At 34.7% G+C, this 19693-nt stretch overlaps 2 protein-coding genes and 1 long non-coding RNA gene across 4 annotated transcripts in view; 1 reads left to right on the top strand and 2 right to left on the bottom strand.

The window, feature by feature from the left end:
- LOC144963059 (putative G-protein coupled receptor CG31760) overlaps positions 1 to 2552 on the bottom strand; it is a 96772-nt gene extending 94220 nt beyond the window's left edge. Inside the window, exons 1-2 of one of the 2 annotated variants that reach the window (XM_078896676.1) lie at positions 2499 to 2552; positions 1847 to 2144 (exon numbers count right to left, since the gene is read on the bottom strand). In XM_078896676.1, the coding sequence (XP_078752802.1) occupies positions 1847 to 1943 (97 nt within the window). In that variant the 5' untranslated portion in view covers positions 1944 to 2144; positions 2499 to 2552. Of the gene's footprint in view, positions 1 to 1846; positions 2145 to 2416 lie in introns of both variants that reach the window. The other variant, XM_078896675.1, reaches the window with a different exon arrangement.
- Positions 2553 to 6728: 4176 nt separating this feature from the next.
- The window catches only part of LOC144965407 (uncharacterized), a 46201-nt gene continuing 33236 nt past the window's right edge, over positions 6729 to 19693 (bottom strand). The window contains exon 3 of the long non-coding RNA XR_013644013.1: positions 6729 to 6795. This is a non-coding gene — a long non-coding RNA (uncharacterized LOC144965407). The remainder of the gene's footprint in view (positions 6796 to 19693) is intronic.
- The window catches only part of LOC144965401 (virulence metalloprotease-like), a 34689-nt gene continuing 24593 nt past the window's right edge, over positions 9598 to 19693 (top strand). Inside the window, exons 1-3 of the mRNA XM_078900716.1 lie at positions 9598 to 9624; positions 10888 to 10931; positions 17058 to 17187. Of these exons, the coding sequence (XP_078756842.1) occupies positions 10907 to 10931; positions 17058 to 17187 (155 nt within the window). The 5' untranslated portion in view covers positions 9598 to 9624; positions 10888 to 10906. The remainder of the gene's footprint in view (positions 9625 to 10887; positions 10932 to 17057; positions 17188 to 19693) is intronic.

The raw sequence follows: 19693 nt of genomic DNA, 5'->3' as shown, positions 1-19693 counted from the left end.
TAAGCTTAACAGCCAAATTTTGAGAGAAGAAGGAAACTTTTAGCTTTTTGATGTTTAAGAAACAAAACTCACTCAATTCAATAATGACAGTTAAATAGATTCAAATTTAATGCGTTAAAACTTAAAATTCAGTTTTAGGCCTGAGGTTTAGATCAATTTAATAGATAAATGATGAAAAATAGACGACTTACATTATAAATACTAGGTACAGCACCTTGAATAATTTGCAGCAATTTATTGAGAGAAAAAAGAGTCTATGCTCAGGAAATACAGGAAAGTTACCAGTCGCTTAGTTTTTGTCGAGTTCAGAGTTGTAAGATTGTTTTATTTTATGCTTTTGTTTGCATTTTTGGTTCTAAAAATCCTACCGAGGTAGTTAATGGGTTCCTATACCTTTGTAGTTTTGGTTGAAAAATCATTCCACGGCAGTTGAGAGGTACCAAAGTCTTTGTATTTTTGGTTCCAAAAAACCTTTCACAGAATGTAAACGTGGTGAGTTTCATTTTTACACTGACATTATGGCAACGTACAGCCCATTTTTGCATGTGATTTGACATATTAAAACAATCTTTGTTAGGGTTTAATCGCAAGAATGAAAAAATCTGTTACATTTTTATTGTACAAGTCACTTATGGCTGGTAACTTCCAAAATATTTAAACAGATTCAACCCTTTTAATTGAACTCTTCAATCTTGACTTGAAATCGGCAACACGTAAATGAAAGATAAAAACGAGTTGATGTTTATGTTTAATGATAGGACCACACTCTCGAAAACCGGAAAGAAGAAATAATAAAATACAAATAAGTTATTTGTCACTAAAAGGTTTTTAATTGAATAAAAGGCTATAAGACAAAAGTGACAAGATAGTCAATAACAATAAACAAAATAAGACAAATAAAATAAATCAAAATAAATCTGTTGTTCCTATATTTTATAACTCTATGTCATTACTCTCAAACAAAGAAAACGAAGAAGAAAAAAAAAGAAAAAAGAAAAAAAAAAGAAAAAAGAAAAAAAAAAAGAAAAAAGAAAAAACCACCAAAAAAAAAAACAACAAACAAAATAAAACAAACAACAACAACAACAAAAAAAAAATAAACAAAACAAAACGAACCCCCCCCCCCCCCCCCCACACACACACAATAAAAAAAAGACACATTAAACATATCTTTGGCCAGAAAACTCGCCCATTAAATTATCGATCGAATAAAATGACTCTCATCTTGTCAAAAACTATCAGACCGACGTCCCAGGTTTGAGAGCTTTTGACAAGATACGAGTCATTAATCGATTAATATTTAATGGGCGAGTTTTATGGACAGAATTATCCAAATCTTTTATTTCAGAGTACATAAGTACTAAAGAGTAAGCCGGGTTGTAACTAGTGAACTGCCATACTCATGAAAAAACTCGTATTTTTAAAATTTTGGCCAGAAAACTCGTTCTTCAAATATCGATCGATTTAAATGACCCTTATCTCGGCAACAATTCTCAAACTTGGGACTTCGCGAAAAAAGATGCTCATATTTTCTTGTTATAGTATACTTATGGGGTTGGGGGTGTATATAATGTATTATTGAGTGTAAAAATGAAAAGTTTTCATTTCTTTTTTTTTTTAATGTCAAATTTGACCTTTGGACATGTGGTCCATCCCGCCACGACATCCCATTGGTGTAGTGGGTGACATTTATATGATCATGTATAATATGTTCATTCCTCTACTTATATAGTATATAAGTGCTTATGTGGCTACAAAAACACTGTTAAAAAAGGAGAAAAATACACACGTACACACATAGAAAACACACACACACACACACACTTGTAAAGAAATCATATCTTACCCAGAGCACTTGTTTCGGTCTCTGATGAAGAATCCGCAGTGCCGACAAGGAAAAGTTCCAGAAAAATGACAACGCCAACAAATTGAATTAAAGCCATTCCTTGTTATCTTTTTTATTTCCATTTAACACGATATGCTTTCCTTGTGTATCCTAGTTTTTTTACACCCGATTATGAATAGCTATTAACCTCCCATAAAGATTTGTAGGGTAAAATCCATGAAATGTTTCAAACCTATTGTCTGTGGCATTTCCCGGAAAATATAATCCTATCTATATCGTACAAAAATAGGGATTTGATCTGTAAAGGATCAACAAAATTTAAAACTGTTTTATCTACCCGCAATTCCAACCTTTTATATTATTATGTTTTACCAATATATATATATATATATATATATATATATATATATATATATATATATATATATATATATATATATATGAAATGGTAGAAAAATCATATAATATTATAAAAGCCTCCCGGGTTTCAAGAACGAGATAATCGTATACTTGTACTAAAACATAGTGTTGTAAATACTCGTCACTAAAATGTTATGTTAAATCCATCACCAGAATCAATTCAAACATAAGATGATCAAACATTTGGTCTTCATGTTATATCAAAGGCTAGAAAGCCAAGAAAAACACCCACATTCACCGATATTATCATTATCATGAATTCAATTCATCAATCGCCCGCTCACTCACCGTACCGTCGTGTCACTTCGCATGACAGGAGCGTTCCGTCACTTCGTCACGCCGCCATCTTGGTTTTTCTGTATAAGCACGACGCGTTGCTAGGGACGTCAGACGCATTTTACTATTTTGATTAAGGCCAACGTGTACTTATTTACAGATCTGATAACCCGAGGTTAAAATGGAGATAAATACTCTCAAACCAAATAAAAATATAACAATGCTAACTCACGAATCAAGCCCATGATTGTGAATGGGTTTAAACCTACAAATATGGGCATGTCGAGTAAAGCTTTCCTTCATGACATGATTGCTATATTGGGTTTTTAGTCTCACTTATCAAGAAGCTGTTCTCACTTATCTATTTAATTTATTTTAACAAGATAGATAAATATATTTTATATGTTATTTCAAGGAGGATTAACTATGGTTAGCCACTGCCGTAAAGACACAAAAGATTGGCAGAAACTTATTCTTTTCTTGATATAATTATAATATTATGACTCACCACTTACTTAAGAAACAAAGACGGGGATTTGACTGCAAGGGGGAAGGGGGAAGCGGGCGAAGAGATGTGTAGCTTACAAAGTCAAAATATGGTACACAGAGACGATTATAATTGATATGATGATGAATGATGATGATGATGATGATGATGATGATGAGAGGAGGAAGGGAAATATATGGTAGACAGATACGATGATTATAATTTATATGATGATGATGACTAATGATGATGATGATGAGGATGATGATGATGATGATGATGATGATGATGATGATGATGATGATGATGATGATGGTGATAATGATGATGATGAGGATGTTGATGATGATGATGATGATGATGATGATGGTGATAATGATGATGATGATGATGAGGATGATGATGATGATCATGTTAATGAAGGTGGCGATGAAAAGTGGGACAGATCAAAAAGACTGAACTCGTCATTTGTACGGCTATGTAATCTTGTGGTATTACACTCGCCTTTGGACCTGAACGTTTTGAGAGGCGCTAAGTTGATAGGTATAGTCATACTCTGGAACAGGCTCTTTATTCACATTTTCTAACCGCACTCAGCTATAAAATTAGTACCCGGCCGTAAACAGTGGTGTTTATGTTGGAAAAAATTGGAATATCGCCTAACAGGCGCGATGTCTTATTCTACACGTTAAGTGTTGCTCTTGGCAAGGGAACCCTTGTAAAGCGCTTTGAGCTCGCTTTGTGAATATTTTACGATACAAATGCTCAGTTTTTTGAAGATAAAAATGTTTTGTTTGAGAGATCAGACACAACCAAATTTAGAATAAAAACAGAAACTGTCTATTCGACAATGAAATGAACACGTTATCTTCCATTGTCCACCAACAGGAATGACGTCCCGATCAATAGGGTTATATGGTAAAAGAGGATTATTACATTTATAGATCTAATCATGAATTAATAAATAGTGTTTTTATCATTTTAAAAATGTTTTTAAAAATTGAGGATTTTAAACTAGTTAAAAAAAACAAAACAAAACAAAAAAAAACAAACGTGTGCTTTCATATAGCGCAATATCAACTAAACGTGCTCAAAAGCGCTTTACAATGAGTCCCTGACTAACAGCAACACGTAATATGTAGAACGAGATATGACGCCTGTTAGGCGATATTACATTTTTTTGTCGACAGAGACAACGCGGTTAACTGCCAGGAACTCATTTTACACCTGAGTATGGTGAGAGATTGTGAGTAAGGAGCCTTTTCCAAGGACTCAACTATACAACGAGCGAGGCTCGAACCCTGGACCTTCCGATCCGAAAGCGAGTGTCATACCACTAGACCACTCAGCCGCGTCTTTTCAATGGACCGATATTAAAAGTTTAAATTTTTTCAGGTTAAAATGAAAAGAAGACGTGTTTTATCAGTGTATGGAACATAGTGGAAGGGGGTGTGGGTGAGGGTAGGGGTAGGGCTGTGGTGGTGATGCTGCTGATATTTCAGTTGTTAGAGCATTCGCCTCACAGGCAAAGGTATCGGGATCGGTTTCAGGTGGAGCCGACATTTTATCGGATTCCTCTGCCTCTCTCCACCCAGCAGTAATTGGGTTGCCGGTTCTCTTAGATATAGCGGAAACTTCTTTGCGATAGACTAGTATCCCGTAAAAAGGGTAGCCAGAAAGGGCTATATTTCATTTACGTTGTAGAAACCAGGATAAAGTTTGACTTCATGAACTTCTCGGCTCCTAATCGATAATGTGACTGAGTTACCTTTCGTGGCTTTATCTCGAATATCATGTGGTCAGCTAATTAGAATACGGGGCGTTATATATATATATATATATATATATATATATATATATATATATATATATATACATATATATATATATATATATATATATATATATATATATATAATAAAAGTACTCACAAGTACCCACCAACACTCATATATATATATATATATATATATATATATGAATATATATATATATATATATATATATATATATGAATATATAAATTAATATATATATATATATATATATATATATAATATATATATATATATAAAACCCCAAAACAAACAATGTTACTAAGTTGCTTTGATGAACTGTGAAAATAATCCAGGTTTCGTCAACTTTCCTGATTTGAATATCGACCAAATATTCAGAAATAAAATGATGATATTCATTACCCAAACCAAGTACGAACAAGTACCGGATACGACGAATATAATATTATGACCTAAAAGTGTTAGAACAAAGATAGGACGTCTAATATGCATCTTGCGAGATGCATTGTATAACCCGGAAATTAAAAATGATCTACACTAACCGCAGGGGGAATAGATATAGCATCTTGTAGAGAAGGGAAAACCGCAATATGATTGTATTATAGACAGCATCATCATCATAATTTCCACAAGACATAATATAAAAGGAAAAATAGATGAGGGCCTGGTGGAAACACCCTTTTTTAAACCGCAAATATTGCGGGTTCCCCAGTCGTCTGTGAAATAGTATTTTTAAATATCCATCGATTTAGGGGATATAACTGATATTTTGCGTAGACTTGAGTGGTGGTTTCCCTTTATTTCAGTTACTATCATACATGCATGTACTTCTTTCACGGCCAATAATAAGCCAGAAGAATTATAGTTGTAGATGAATTTATAATAGTTATGGTAAAATAACTGAAACTAAAGGTTTGAAAAAGATTTTTGTTATAGCCCTTGAAAGTAATAACGTCGAAAAAGTTGACATTAAATTCAGTGAATAAATGCAAAAAGTGTCGCGAATGTGATCACAAACCAACGACTGGGGTCTGCTTTTGGCAGCTTTCCCGCTATTAATGCTCGCTGCATCATATCTTTTTTGATTTTTCAAAACAATAAAACGCTTGCACAAATTAAACCAAAAAGGCACACACACACACACACACACACACACACACACACACACGCAAAGAAATCGTTTTTTCCTCTATTTTTATCAGTAAAAACTTGTTCCCCAAATTGGAGTCATGTTCATTCATCAACTCTTATAATATCTATATGTCTTAGACCATGCCGTCTTTTGCAATCAAAACATGGAACAAAGTCAGCCGACGTACACATATTTTCAGGTCTGAAAACCCAAATCATTATGGATTCATTTTTGTAATGGAAATACCTAATAATATTACATTTTATTGATGGTTAAAAAGTTCCTGGCACTTTGACTGATAGTAATAGAATGTTTAAGTTTAAAGAAATAGGTAATAGTGGAGTGGTAGAATATTGGCACGTTGTATAGGGATAGGTATGTTCAGAAGGTAAATATTAATCCCCGTCAAAGGAAATGTATTTTTATATAATTTAACAGAATTGCCTCATACAATAACAAGATAACACATAATTAGCCAAATAATAATAGTGCGGGTTTTAATTCATTAAAAGCATTCTATGAGTATTGATCTTCATCCCGTATCACACTGCTATTCATTTTCTTTATTAATTATCTTAGCTTATAGCGCCTTGTTGCGTGAGGAGGTTCCCGTTAGGTCAAACAAAAGCCGTTCAGGTCCGCCGTCTGTAATCTGTTGTGTAGAAGCCGTTCGGCTTTGTCCTTCACAGGATGTGGTCTGTCAGTACATTGATTCACACTGGGTCAATCAACAGGGGTCCTCAATACAGGTTCGTGCTGGATAATCAAAGGCTGACGGTTACAGTCATAACTAGTCAATGAAAGGATGATTAAAGGCTTCCTGCTTCCTCATACCGATCTGTGAAAGATACCGGTGCAAATCTTTGACTAGGTTTGCAACATTTTAATATTCAATGAATAGTGGGGTCGTGAGGGATTCGAACCAATACCCTTACATCACCACTATCCATAAATTATATCAATGGGGCGCATTGAGTTACTGGGATGGGGAAAGATATGTATCAATGAGAGCATAATCAATGCATATAAATACTAAATAGAACTATCAAGTAATTGCGATAGCACATTAATAATTCATTCCTTTTTTGAAGGGATAATATATACACTATTATACCAAAATACATGTATAAGTATATATATATATATATATATATATATATATATATATATATAATATATATATATATATATATATATAATATAAAGATAGCGAATGGATATCTTTATAGGAAACATGACTATCAATTAAGAGTTATTGATTCCTGTCAATTTTTGGTTGTGTCTACTTACTGCCAGGCGAAAACACAATATTAATTATCCCTCCTACACACTACACAGTATAATTACAAACACAATGTAAATTTTTCACTGACCCTTGTGCACAGTTTTCTCGCTATGTGGGATTTTTCGAGTTTACTATAGAGCAGTGGGCTCTAAGTAGATGAAATGGAGAGAGGCCGTTATCTCCCCCCACTCTGACTTATGAGGGTTTTCGACGGGAGTTGGGGAATCTTTAAGAGCCAATAATATTTCAGGATTTTGGTAGGACTGCTATTATTATTGGTGGTTGTCCATGGTCCAATCGGATCTGGGTGTCATAACTAGGCGTCCGTGAATGTCTTATTAGATTTCCGCTAAGAATGACATGTCCAACATGTGACATATAAGTGCGAAGTGAAAGTCTAAATGCAGGTGAGAAACCAGATGGCCCTCCTTTTATTGTCCCAGGGCTAGAACGACTAACACATTTGCTACACTACGATAGCCGTTGCATTGTGTTGTGTGCATTGAGGTATTTACAATCGTGGGAAGTTGAGGCGATTGAAATATGTCAATACAATTTACACCTGACTCAAATGAAATTGTTATGTTATAATATGCTTTACTCAAAGATACATTGTCGAAGACAGTGTTCTCTTAATGTTAATGACAAGGCTTTAAGATGCTTGACCTTGCTGCGAGACAAAACACGTAAAAATCCAAAAACTCAGATTACGTAATTAAATCGGATTTTAATTCTTTATGATTATACTTAGGTAAATGAATACAGGAGAGTTTCTATCATATCGACATTATGACATCACATTAATAAACTGCAGAGTCGTCTTGTACTGTGTTTTCTATTTCTCTAAGATTGTATACTGCATTAAAAATAATGAGATGATGCGCTGAACCGAGATGCATGGAGAGGTGGCATTCATTATGGCAACCCTGCAAACTGAGGGATAAGCTGAAAGAAGAAGATTTAAAAATAATGAAAGACGCAAGCATTCTTCGTAGCTTTGCTTTTTTGGCCCCCTTATTTCTAAAGGTCATTTATACATGAATCATCAGAACGTACTGATCCATTGGGAAGCTCGGGAATATTGGGAAGTCAACTAGTGGCAGTGTCAAAACAAAAGTTACAATTTTATGAGTAATGTTCTAAGTCACTGCTGTGTGGGTCAAAATGACGGAGAACAGAAATAAGTGCTCCAAATCAAATGTATGAGAATAATCGTGAGAATCATCTGGCGCAAAATGAGGATATTTTAAAGCAAACTGGGAAGGGTACACTTACGAAGAGGGGGGGGGGGGGGGGGAGACGTTGGAGGTAGCGTTCTGCATTCCGACATCAGCATGACGCTGGACTCCGTGAAAAATGAACCGAGGCAGACCCAAGGAATCCTTGGGAAGAACTGTATAAGGGGAGCTGAAAATCAGGCCTTTAGCCTGCACTCATGCAACGAAAGACAGAGAAAAGAGCCGGCACAGAGAGGATTGAGTGAGCGATTGAATGAGTTAATTTGTCTTTGCTAATTCCTTGGACCAGCCTCCCATCCCATAGAGTGGCAGTTTATCCCGATTTTCATATCTGGTAGGAAAATAGTCTATCGGAAATTACTTTCCGCCAGATCTAACCGGGGGATGGGGGGGGGGGGGGCGGAAAAAATCTAGACTACACACGGGTTCGATCTCAGTGTCTATACGTGTGACGCCAATGCTCCACCAACTGAACTATCGGGACTCCCTTTCCAGTCTATTGCATTTTCCACAAGATCTGAACGCGGATCTAGTCTTGAACGTTTGCATCAAGGTCGAGAACTCTACTCTACATATATTCTTTTTGAGAAAGCAGGTCCTTGCCTCTTTAATTGTAAGTGGTAATTTCTGATGCGTCACTCACTGTAATTTTGTTGATATAAAATTTCACTTTGATGCTTAGATTCTGAGGACCGGGGATTTATATACTCTTTGGGAACAAAACGTCCGGAAAAGAACACTATTTATTAATATAATTGAGGAACAAGATAATAAGATCAAGAACCAATAGTGGCCATTTTGTAAAACTTGATAGCTTATTAAGCCGTAGATGAGTATTTGGACATATAAATGTCGTCATTATGATTATTATAGATATCAACAATATCCGATCCAGTACAAATAACTTTAAGCTTCTGATTGTACGGTCTACCGCTTGCCGTTTTGTACATGGAGCGTTTACTAATTTCTGTGTTGGTTCGATCTCCATCTCCGAGAGACTCTTTATTTTATTTGTAGCATCATGTTATAATAATGGCTGATGGATGGCAATTAGGCTTATATGCATCGATCGACGTCACAAGATAAAAATGGTGTCAAATGTTCGAGCAACACCTGTAGTTCTTTGGTACCGGAGCGAAAGCAGGTTAGAATACAACATTGATTGAAAATTTGAGAAAATGTGTATATTTAGTTCCATTTCTATTATTTTCTTTCTTTTCTTTCCATACTCATTAAAAATAATTTTATTAACATTTAAGGACCTTTATTGTTATTGAATGCTTATGTGTCTATATAGTGCCGCCAAAAATTAAAATTTCTTTTTCAATCATTATCCTTCATCTGATTTTAACACTTTCCATAAAATTGTTACTCACAATTCGTAATCTAAACAGTAAAAAGTATTTCTTAATATGAAATCGGTATTAAATTGATGATCGTGTCTCGTAAAATTCACCTGGCTTTCATATCTTCAGTTTGGAGTTAATCGTTTTGAGAAAAAGTTTTCGATAATGTTGCATTTGTTTTCATGATTTTAGTTGTCTTTAAGCTTATTTTCAGTCCAGTCTTGGGGGTGTGGTCATTTAGCCTATTTATTTTGTAAATTGTGTCCTGCAAAACAATGGAAAGCCACCGCCCACCAATCAGCAGCAAGTTTCTAAAGAGATGATAACCTCGAAACTGTGATAATTGTGAATTACTAAATTCTACACCAAATCCTTGTTCCCCTATATTAATGGTTTGCGGAGCAGCTCAAATCTTAAGGGACGATGGTGTAAGTCTCGGTTAGGAGCAAATTTTAAAAAATAATTTTTAAATCGTATATTTATTTCTCTCTTATTTGTTTATTTGAGATCTCTTTTGTGCATTTCGGATTTAAAAAATAATTGAAATTCGGGTTTTGTTTAATCATTGTGTTGATAAATTGAATTATTTTGGGAACATTTTGACCGCAAAGTGGTAGGTCATTGAATGTTCATCATGGTGACAGTACAAAAATTGTTTCTCTTCATTATTTGCTTTCAATTTCTTGCTTTGCAAAATGTGTGGTATGGGATAAGGCAAAAATAACAAACTCGTGTATTATTTACGTATTTTTGTTTATTCCTTAACTCGTTAAAACACGCATCAACACATGTTTTAATATACGTCATAAAATGAAAATTGCAATGAAAGCCACTCGTTAATTATCTGTAATTTACTACAATACACAATTTCATTTTGTGATCAAGGAATTGCGACACTCTGTATAATAACTACACCGTTCTATTTGTGACGCTCAAAAGTCAGGAGCAAGCTGTGATTAAACTTCTTTCCAGTTACAGATAAATGGACACCATTCATATTAATGATATCTTTTTCATTTCCACCCTCTCCCCTCACATCATACACCACATTGTTAATCAAGGGTCTTATCTGGTTTCAAAATGTACAAGTTTCTTCTTTATGCAGGTAAGTGGATTTTGTCACATTCATGGCTCTGTGGTACGAATTGTCATGAAATAGGCTTGTCACAAAGTCGAACGATGGCTGTGTGACCGGTGATCACACTGAAATGACATTGTATCCTTGGGTACACAAATTATTACTTCCAGTCAAATCAGGCGCGAATGAGTATCTAATGATAAGAAGTTACTCATACTGAAAGCGGTGGTACATACATGCGCCTAATACGAGTAGTAACTTGTACGGGATGTATTGAGAATCTTATTCAATATGACCTGCATTTGGGAAATAAAATAAGCATGGTGAAGCATGCGGCTATATGGCCTTGTCGTACAAGACTCGCTTTCGGATCGGAAGATCCAGGGTTCGAGCCTTGCTCGGCGCATTGATGAGTCCTTAGAAGAGCTTCTTTACTCACATTCTCTCACCTTACTCAGACGTAAAACGAGTATCTGGCTGTTAAAACATTGTCTATGTCGGAAAAAAATGTATCATCGCTTGACAGGCGTCATGTGTTAATCTAAATGTTACTTGTTGCTGTTGGTCCTGGATCCTGTGTAATGCGCTTTGAGCACGTTTAGTAGATATTGCGCTATATATGAGCGCAAGCTTAAAGCTCAAGCTTAGCTTAAGCATTGACATCTGCGATATGTGCATCTATTTCTCGTGTAAGCCTCTCATTAAAGGATTAAAGAAGAATAATTTTTAATATTTATTAAACGAATCAATGGCTTCGAATTAAAGAAAGTCAAATTCTTCTAAAGATTTAAAACATTATGACATGAGCAAATTCCTCACGGGTTTGAAGGTCACTGAGCTTCAGAGCTTGTACGAGTTTAAGTTTGTTGAGAGAGATTTTTAAGTTCTTTCGGACCATCTGTGGAAACTGAAAGACAGGAATTGACCTCTCCCGGTTTGACATCATCACCAACATCGTCTGCTATGGGCTTTCTACCCCTTGGCATAACCCCATTGATACTACCTGTTACGTTCTTAAACCAGGTACGGGCTGCCTTTTCAGATGGAATTTTTTTGAGGGGTTACATTCTGTCTTCGTTTTTCTTCAAGCTTTAATGACATTTTCTGTATCATAAAAATATCGCGTTCAAAAACATGGCGCACCAAATAAATTATATGTTTAGTTATGTCGTCAGATCGTGGACCTTAACATTGGTACCTATTTCAAACGGGCTTCAAATAAGACTTACGTGATTTCTACAAGGTGTAAAAAGAACCGGGACTCATTTGTATGTAGCCTGATTAAGCACTTAGTAATAATAGTAAATTACTTCGATATTCCGTTCTTATGTAAACATACTAAATTAAAGTCGCGCAGACAAAATAAATTTGACCTTTGAGCTTAAATTTTAGTCTGGCCCAAACGCATGGCTTCACCATTTAGTCAGAGGCTCGTTACTAAGATACTGTCGTTGTAAATACTTTGGAAGCCATACTAGTTAGAGATCTCGACCTTCGATTTGGAAGAAAAATGCGGCCATGAACAATTATCAGACATAAAGTGTCCTGTTGATGTAGGTACTCGCTTTTTAATAATGTTAAAATTGACAGATGGTCGGAAGCACACATTGTTAATGTGAAAACTAAAAAATAAACCCTAATAGAACCACTCGGATCGGATAAGATCAAATAAGTTTGCCGAGACTGAAGCAGTCTCCTTCGAAGAAGAAAAAAACATGACAATAAGAAAGTATAAAGGAGACAACAGATATTCCGTTTTTTAATCGGAAATTAGGTGAAACAGAAAGAGAATTTATCGGCGGTTAAGATGACATCAATGTGTTTGTGTCCGAAAACATAAATTTAGGTGAAAAACAGGTTTGAAAGCAGGCTCTCTAAGAGTGTCGACTTTAGGGCCAGTGTCGAAATTCGGGCCCCCTTCTTTGTTTTTGTTCATCGCTTTGATTTAATTTGTGCGTGTGTTTTTGGGTGTTGTCAATTCAAAACGGAAGTAAGTACATTAATTGTGTTGAACACATGGCTGAATACATCGTGTGATTATGGCAGTTCAATAAGGTGAACGTTTAAATTAAAAAATCACAATTTTTTTTAAAATATCGAAACCATGTGTCGTGCTAATCAAGCCTTTTGCCTTGGAAGGATAAAGACTAGAGAAAAATAACCGCTACACACCGTTTATTATGTCGAAACCCATGCAAAATGTCGTATAGGGGAAAGTGGAGGGCAAACGAAGACGGGGAAGACCTAGGCCTAATAATATATTTTAAAAAAGATTCTAGAGTAGACGGAGATGAATGGAAGAGAGTTAGTTATATGATGTCGTCAACAGACGAAGGGAATGGGCGGCCTTTTGTCATCACAGAGTGCGAGCAGCCAACCTCAGTGAGGACAACACTGGATAGTGTGTGAGTGAGTGACAAGGATAGAGCTCAATAAGTTGGAGACTAGGAACACTCGTGCATAAAGCCCCCCATAGACGCTGACATCCGCTGATCGCGGTACGGATGACCTATCGCTGTGACCCGATCCCTGCGTTTATCGCAGATGATTTTTGCCCACATACGGGGAGATATTTTTTGAGGCGATCGGCGATCGGGGGCGTGGCAGTATAAAAAAGTGGACAATTTTTTTCGGATTTTCGCTGTTTTCACGTCGGATTCGTGATCAGCGTCAAATTTACAATAGGTTTGATACTAAGAACTGTGTGTTTACTCCAAAAATTGGTGAAATTAGAAATAAATTTTAATTAATAGTGAGGCTACGATCCCAGTTACTGTCTGTTATTCTATCTTTCGTCTTGCGCACAATAGTGATTACTTCTCACTAAATTATATCAATTAAAGGAATTGTTGAAGGAACGAAATTGACATCATTCCACTCTTTGTTATTGTATTAAGGCAGTCATTTTGGTAATTAGTTCTCACTAAATTATATCAATCAGACTTTTAACGTTCAAGGTTACTCGTAGTTTTGTGTGACGGTACGTTATTTCCGACTGGTGGATGTTGTGAGCATTTTACCTAAACTCATAGCATCAATAACCGTCCAAGATATTCGCATCATATGTAGCAATAGCTATAATAATCTAACATGTCGAGAGAGAGAGAGAGAGAGAGAGAGAGAGAGAGAGAGAGAGAGAGGGGGGGGGGGGAGAGAGAGAAAGAGAAAGAGAGAAAAATTTACTTGCGCTATATATACCGCTATATTCAATAAAGGTGCTCAAATCGCTTTATAAGGGTCTTTGGCCAACATAAAAACATGTTAGACGAGACATGACTGTTAAGCGATATTGCAATTGTTTCCCGACAGAGACGACGCTGTAAACAGCGAGGTACGCATTTTAACAGTGAACAAGGTGAGAGAATGCGAGTAAAGAGCCTTTTCCAAGGACTCAATTATGCGCCACTCAGAGCGGGACTCGAATCCAGTACCATCCGATCCAAAGGCGAGTGTCATTTCACAAGATCACATCCATAGCCGCACAAAAAAGTGATGAGAGAATAGATTCATATGTATTGAAGGAGGAGAGAGCGGATGGAGTGAGTAAAGTTCTTGGATATTTATAGAAGGAACCAAATTGACGTCACTCATCTCATTGTTATTGTTTTTAGACACTCATTTTTATGATTAGTTCTCATTAAAATATATCAGACTATAACGTTCAAGGTTCCATGTAGATCTTTGGGCTGGAGTGATATTTCTGGCTGGCGGACTTTGTGAGTATTTTAATTTAACACAGAGCATCAATAGAAGGAATGAATTTGACGTTAGTCAACCCGTTGTTATTGCTTTTAGACAGCATTTTATAATTAACTTATCACTAAGTTATATCAATCAGACAATGAACGTTCGCGTTTGCAGTTTTGTCTGTTAATATGTTATACCCCGATGGAGATGTCGTGAGTATTTTTCCAATACGCATAACATCCATACATTTGCAATCCGATTTAAGTTTAAAAGCAACGTAGACCACGGAAATTTTTCCATTTTGTGGACAATAAAGATTTGTTATTTATCGTCATTATTATTACTATTATCATTATTATTATTATTATTATTATTATTATTATTATTATTATTATTATTATTATTATTATTATTATTATTATTATTATTATTATTATTATTATTATTATTATTATTATTATTTATAAAACAAATCGACAGTGTTCCCGTGGCAGGTTAAACGGGTACTCCTCGGGACTACTCGCATTCGCACCGCCCCCCCCCCCCCAACCACCACCGCCACCACACACACGCACACAGCTCTTTTTTTTTTGGGGGGGGGGGGGGCGCGTTGTTTGTAGATTATAATTCAGGGTTACAATGCCCACCCTGTCATCACGTAGTCAAGGCTTTTTGGCATCTGTCAATCCCAAATGTCTGTGTCAAGGTCGACCGTCATGTCGCGTCAACGGGTGAGGAGGAAAAAAAAAAAAAAGAACTGGAATATTATTATATCATTACATTGAAAATTATGAAAACTATTTTTTATTTTGTATGAAATCCTTTATAAATTTTACGATGATCAAGAACGAAACTTTTGCCATCTACCTCTTCCTGGCGAAACATTTATAAAAATATTATTTAAAAAAAATTATAACACAGCATTTATTTGGCGCAATATCCACGTGCTCAAAGCGCTTTACAAGGGGTCCCAAGGCAACAGCAATATTAAACTTGAAAGACGAGACATGACGCCTGTCAGGCGATGTGACATTTTTTCCTAACAAATTCAACGAACGGCCATGTACTCATTTTACACCTGAGTACGGTGAGAAAATGTGAGTAAAGAGCATTTTCCAAGGACTCAACTCTGCGCCACGCAGAGCGGGTCTCGAAACCTGAACCTTCCAATCTGGAAGCGAGAGTCATACCACAAAACAGGGAGTAGCACTGTTCTGTCGGCCACATAACCTCAATATTAATTAAATTTTATTTCTAATTTCATCAATTTTTGGAGTAAAAACATAGTTCTTGGTATCAAACCTATTGTAAATTCGACGCTGATCACGAATCTGACGTCAAAACAGCGAAAATCCGAAAAAAATTGTCCAATTTTTTATACTGCCACGCCCCCGATCGCCGATCGTCTCGAAAAATATTAAGCAAAGCGGGCTTTGAGAGCGATCGACCGTACCTAGGTTTATCGGCCAGGTAATTGGCCACACACATTGCGTTTTCACCCCGGTTTGCCTGATCGGGGTCTGAACCAGAATCATATCCGGGCGTGTATGGAGCCTTTAAGCAAGGACATTAATTTTTGTCACATGTTACGCCAAGATTACGACTAGAAAGTGTTTTATAAGGATGGTAAAGAACTAAATGTAGTAACTGAATAAAAGAACTGTATAAAAGTATATCTCTTGGTTTTTGAGCTATCAACATTCTTTATCTGGGAATAATATATACATAAATATAAACCTTGTATGATATTGATAACTATATGGCATTGATAAATGCATCGTATAAAGGTTATTATTATTATTATTATTATTATTATTATTATTATTATTATTATTATTATTATTATTATTATTATTATTATTATTATTATTATTATTATTATTATTATTATTATTATTATTTCATTATTTATTATTATTATTATTATTATTATTATTATTATCATCATCATCATCATTATTATTATTATCATCATTATTATTTGTATCATCATCATCATCATCACCATCCTCATCATCTACATAATCATCATCGTCATCATCATCATCATCTTCATCATCATTATCATCATCACCATTATATATCGTTCAACGGCAACGGGTGCAGTCACGGCACACAATCAACTGCTGTTTGGCTTGTTAATGAACGGGTGGTAACAATTCTAAAAAGTCTGCCAATGTCTTTTTGCCCTAGGATGAGGCAATTTACGCATGTTATTCCACTCGAGTCAGATGTGAACGACATCTGGTTAAAGACAGGAGAGCTTTTATGGTAAAAGTGCTAATACAAAAGGGATACCTGTGACCTGTTGGGGGAGATTAAAGAAATATTGTGAAGCCCAATAAGCTTGGTAATCTGTAGTAATGTGCAATCTAAATACTCAATGGCATCAGCTACTAAGGATATAATATATTATAAAGATAAAGAGGGAATTATAAATCTGTGCAATTTGATAATTTTCTACAGTGATGATGGTATCGGTGGCAAGCGGTAGCGAATTGCTCGAATTGCGTCAGTCCGCCAATTCTGCCGTTCGTGACATAGCAGACTTGGCCAGTAGAGTCTTTGGTGTAGAGGGTTTATTAAACAACTTAAGGTGAGTAAAAATAAAGGTCTGAAAAATGTGTATGAATCAGTGCCTCAAAGCAAGACAGAAAAAAAACCAAGAGGATCTCAAAAAATCAGCCGGCCTCGGCTGTGGATCGAACCTTATAATACAATGTTAAACTTTCCCTTTAAATAAAGAACGCTACTTTTGTAAACTAAAATTTATTGAAAATATTTAACACAAATAAAACTGGATCGTGCATGTCACATCGATAGTAATGAAAAAAAATGATATGAACTACTGTGTGATAAAAAAATTAGAAAAGAATATTCCTAAATTAGCCACTTGTGGTGAAGTATAAATGTAAATTTCTGTTTGCCAGGTATTTTGGTCATGGATTTTAATTATCTTTCTCCGTTTCTTTTATTTCTCCATGTTCTTGAATTTTTCATTCTTTTTACCTCCTTATCCTCATATTCACCATTACTGTGATCTTTATGATCATCTTCTTTATTATGATAATTTTTATCATCACTAACACGTACTATAGGATTCTTTCACCACTTTGGATTTTGATAATTTATTTATATCGCGCCACTTAACACAACGAGCTTGCGAGTGAGTTGTAATACACAATTTTAAAATCTAATTTTAAATTGAATAAATCATTAAGCATGAAAGCATACCTTTATTCCATTCCTAAACATTTCATAACTCATTTGGCTGTTAACGCTTTATTTTGCAATGAATTCAATTTTCCTGTAGTGATAATTATAGAAGCGTTTGCTTTGTAACCATAAAACTTATCATAAAGCTTTACCCACACGGAAAGTCCTATTTATCGTCGCACGACCCCCTCCCCATTCCCCCCCCCCCCGACAGATACCGTAAACAATATACATACATACATACTACATACCAAAATTGTTTATTTCAGGAAATATACATAATAATGTAACAAGGGTAACATATTCATTGACATAATACCATTTCCTAAAATAGTGTACAATGTATAGAGCTGGAGTATTAATTTGAACAGTGAAGTTTCAGACTCTGCCACAGAATGTCCCAGAGGTAATAATGATATTAGTGTTGATGACGATGATGATGATGATGATGACGATGATGACGATGATGAAGATGATGATGATGATGATGATGATGATGATGATGATGATGATGATGATGATGGTGATGATGATGAAGACGATGATTATGACGATGATGATGATGACAATGGCGATGATGATGTCGAAGATGATGACAATAATAGTGGTGGCTATGGCGGTGATGGAGACGACGATGATGAGAGTAACAACGGTAGCAATGATATTAATAATAATAACAACAACAATAATAATAATAGCAATAATAATAACAATAATCCCTATCACTATAATAATAATAATAATAATAATAATAATAATAATAATAATAATAATAATAATAATAATAATGTTGATAAATGTGGTGATGATAACAACAGTGCTAATAATTACGATGATGATAATAATGACAATAATAATAATAATAATAATAATAATAATAATAATAATAATAATAATAACAATAATAATAATAATGATAATGATAATGATGATAATAATAATAATGATGATGATAATAATAATAATAATAATAATAATAATAATAATAATAATAATAATAATAATAATAATAATAATAATAATAATAATAATAATAACAATAATAATAATAATAATAATAATAATAATAATAATAATAATAATAATAATAATAATAATAATAATAATAATAATAATAATAATAATAATAATAAACAGTAATAAAAATTTTAATCGATTATTACAATGATATACAAATTGATATATTTGGACCATTTGACAAATAGATGGATACATATAGATAGAGGGATTTATAAATAGACAAATATCTATATTAATAAATATGTAGTGCTACTACTAATTATGATGAATTTTACATCTTTGTCTCCAAACTTTGTAAGAGCCATTGATGGCACTGTTGCTTATATATTTTGAAAGGACTTTTGCTTCTTTGCTTTTAATGCCCAGAATCTTTAAGCCATTCACAAATCTACAATGGACATAGCCGAGGCTACCTACAGAAAGAACGATAACCTCGGATTTATATCCAAGAGCATTTATTTCCATGCATAAAGGAAAGTTCTTTTCAAATTTAGTTTGGAATGACTTGTTAATATGAGCATCAAATGGGACTGAAATTTCAACAATTTGGGCTGTTTTCATTTCTTTGTTGATTTTTAAAATGTCCGGTCGATTACTGTTAGTATTAAATGAGGATTTGTCACTGTCGAAAAAACTTGGTCTGATGAATGTGTCTTTGGAAATGTGAGTAGTGTCGTTTTTAGGTATTTTGTCAAAAATAATGTCAACAATTCTATTGTGTCGTTTTTGATATATTAATTTGAATTTCGTACATCCATTTACAAGGTGAGATACCGTATCTGACGCATGATTACAGATCTTGCAGCCTTTGGAGTATGACAATGGGTAATATGTATGAAGTAGACTGTCGCACTCGAGAAGCTGCA

This window comes from Berghia stephanieae, chromosome 1 (genome assembly GCF_034508935.2).
Source record: "Berghia stephanieae isolate SIO BIC M18660-M18661 chromosome 1, UCSD_Bste_1.3, whole genome shotgun sequence".
Classification (NCBI taxonomy): domain Eukaryota; kingdom Metazoa; phylum Mollusca; class Gastropoda; order Nudibranchia; family Aeolidiidae; genus Berghia; species Berghia stephanieae.
Note: the sequence above shows the minus strand (reverse complement) of the source record. Positions and strands in the feature narration are given on the sequence as shown.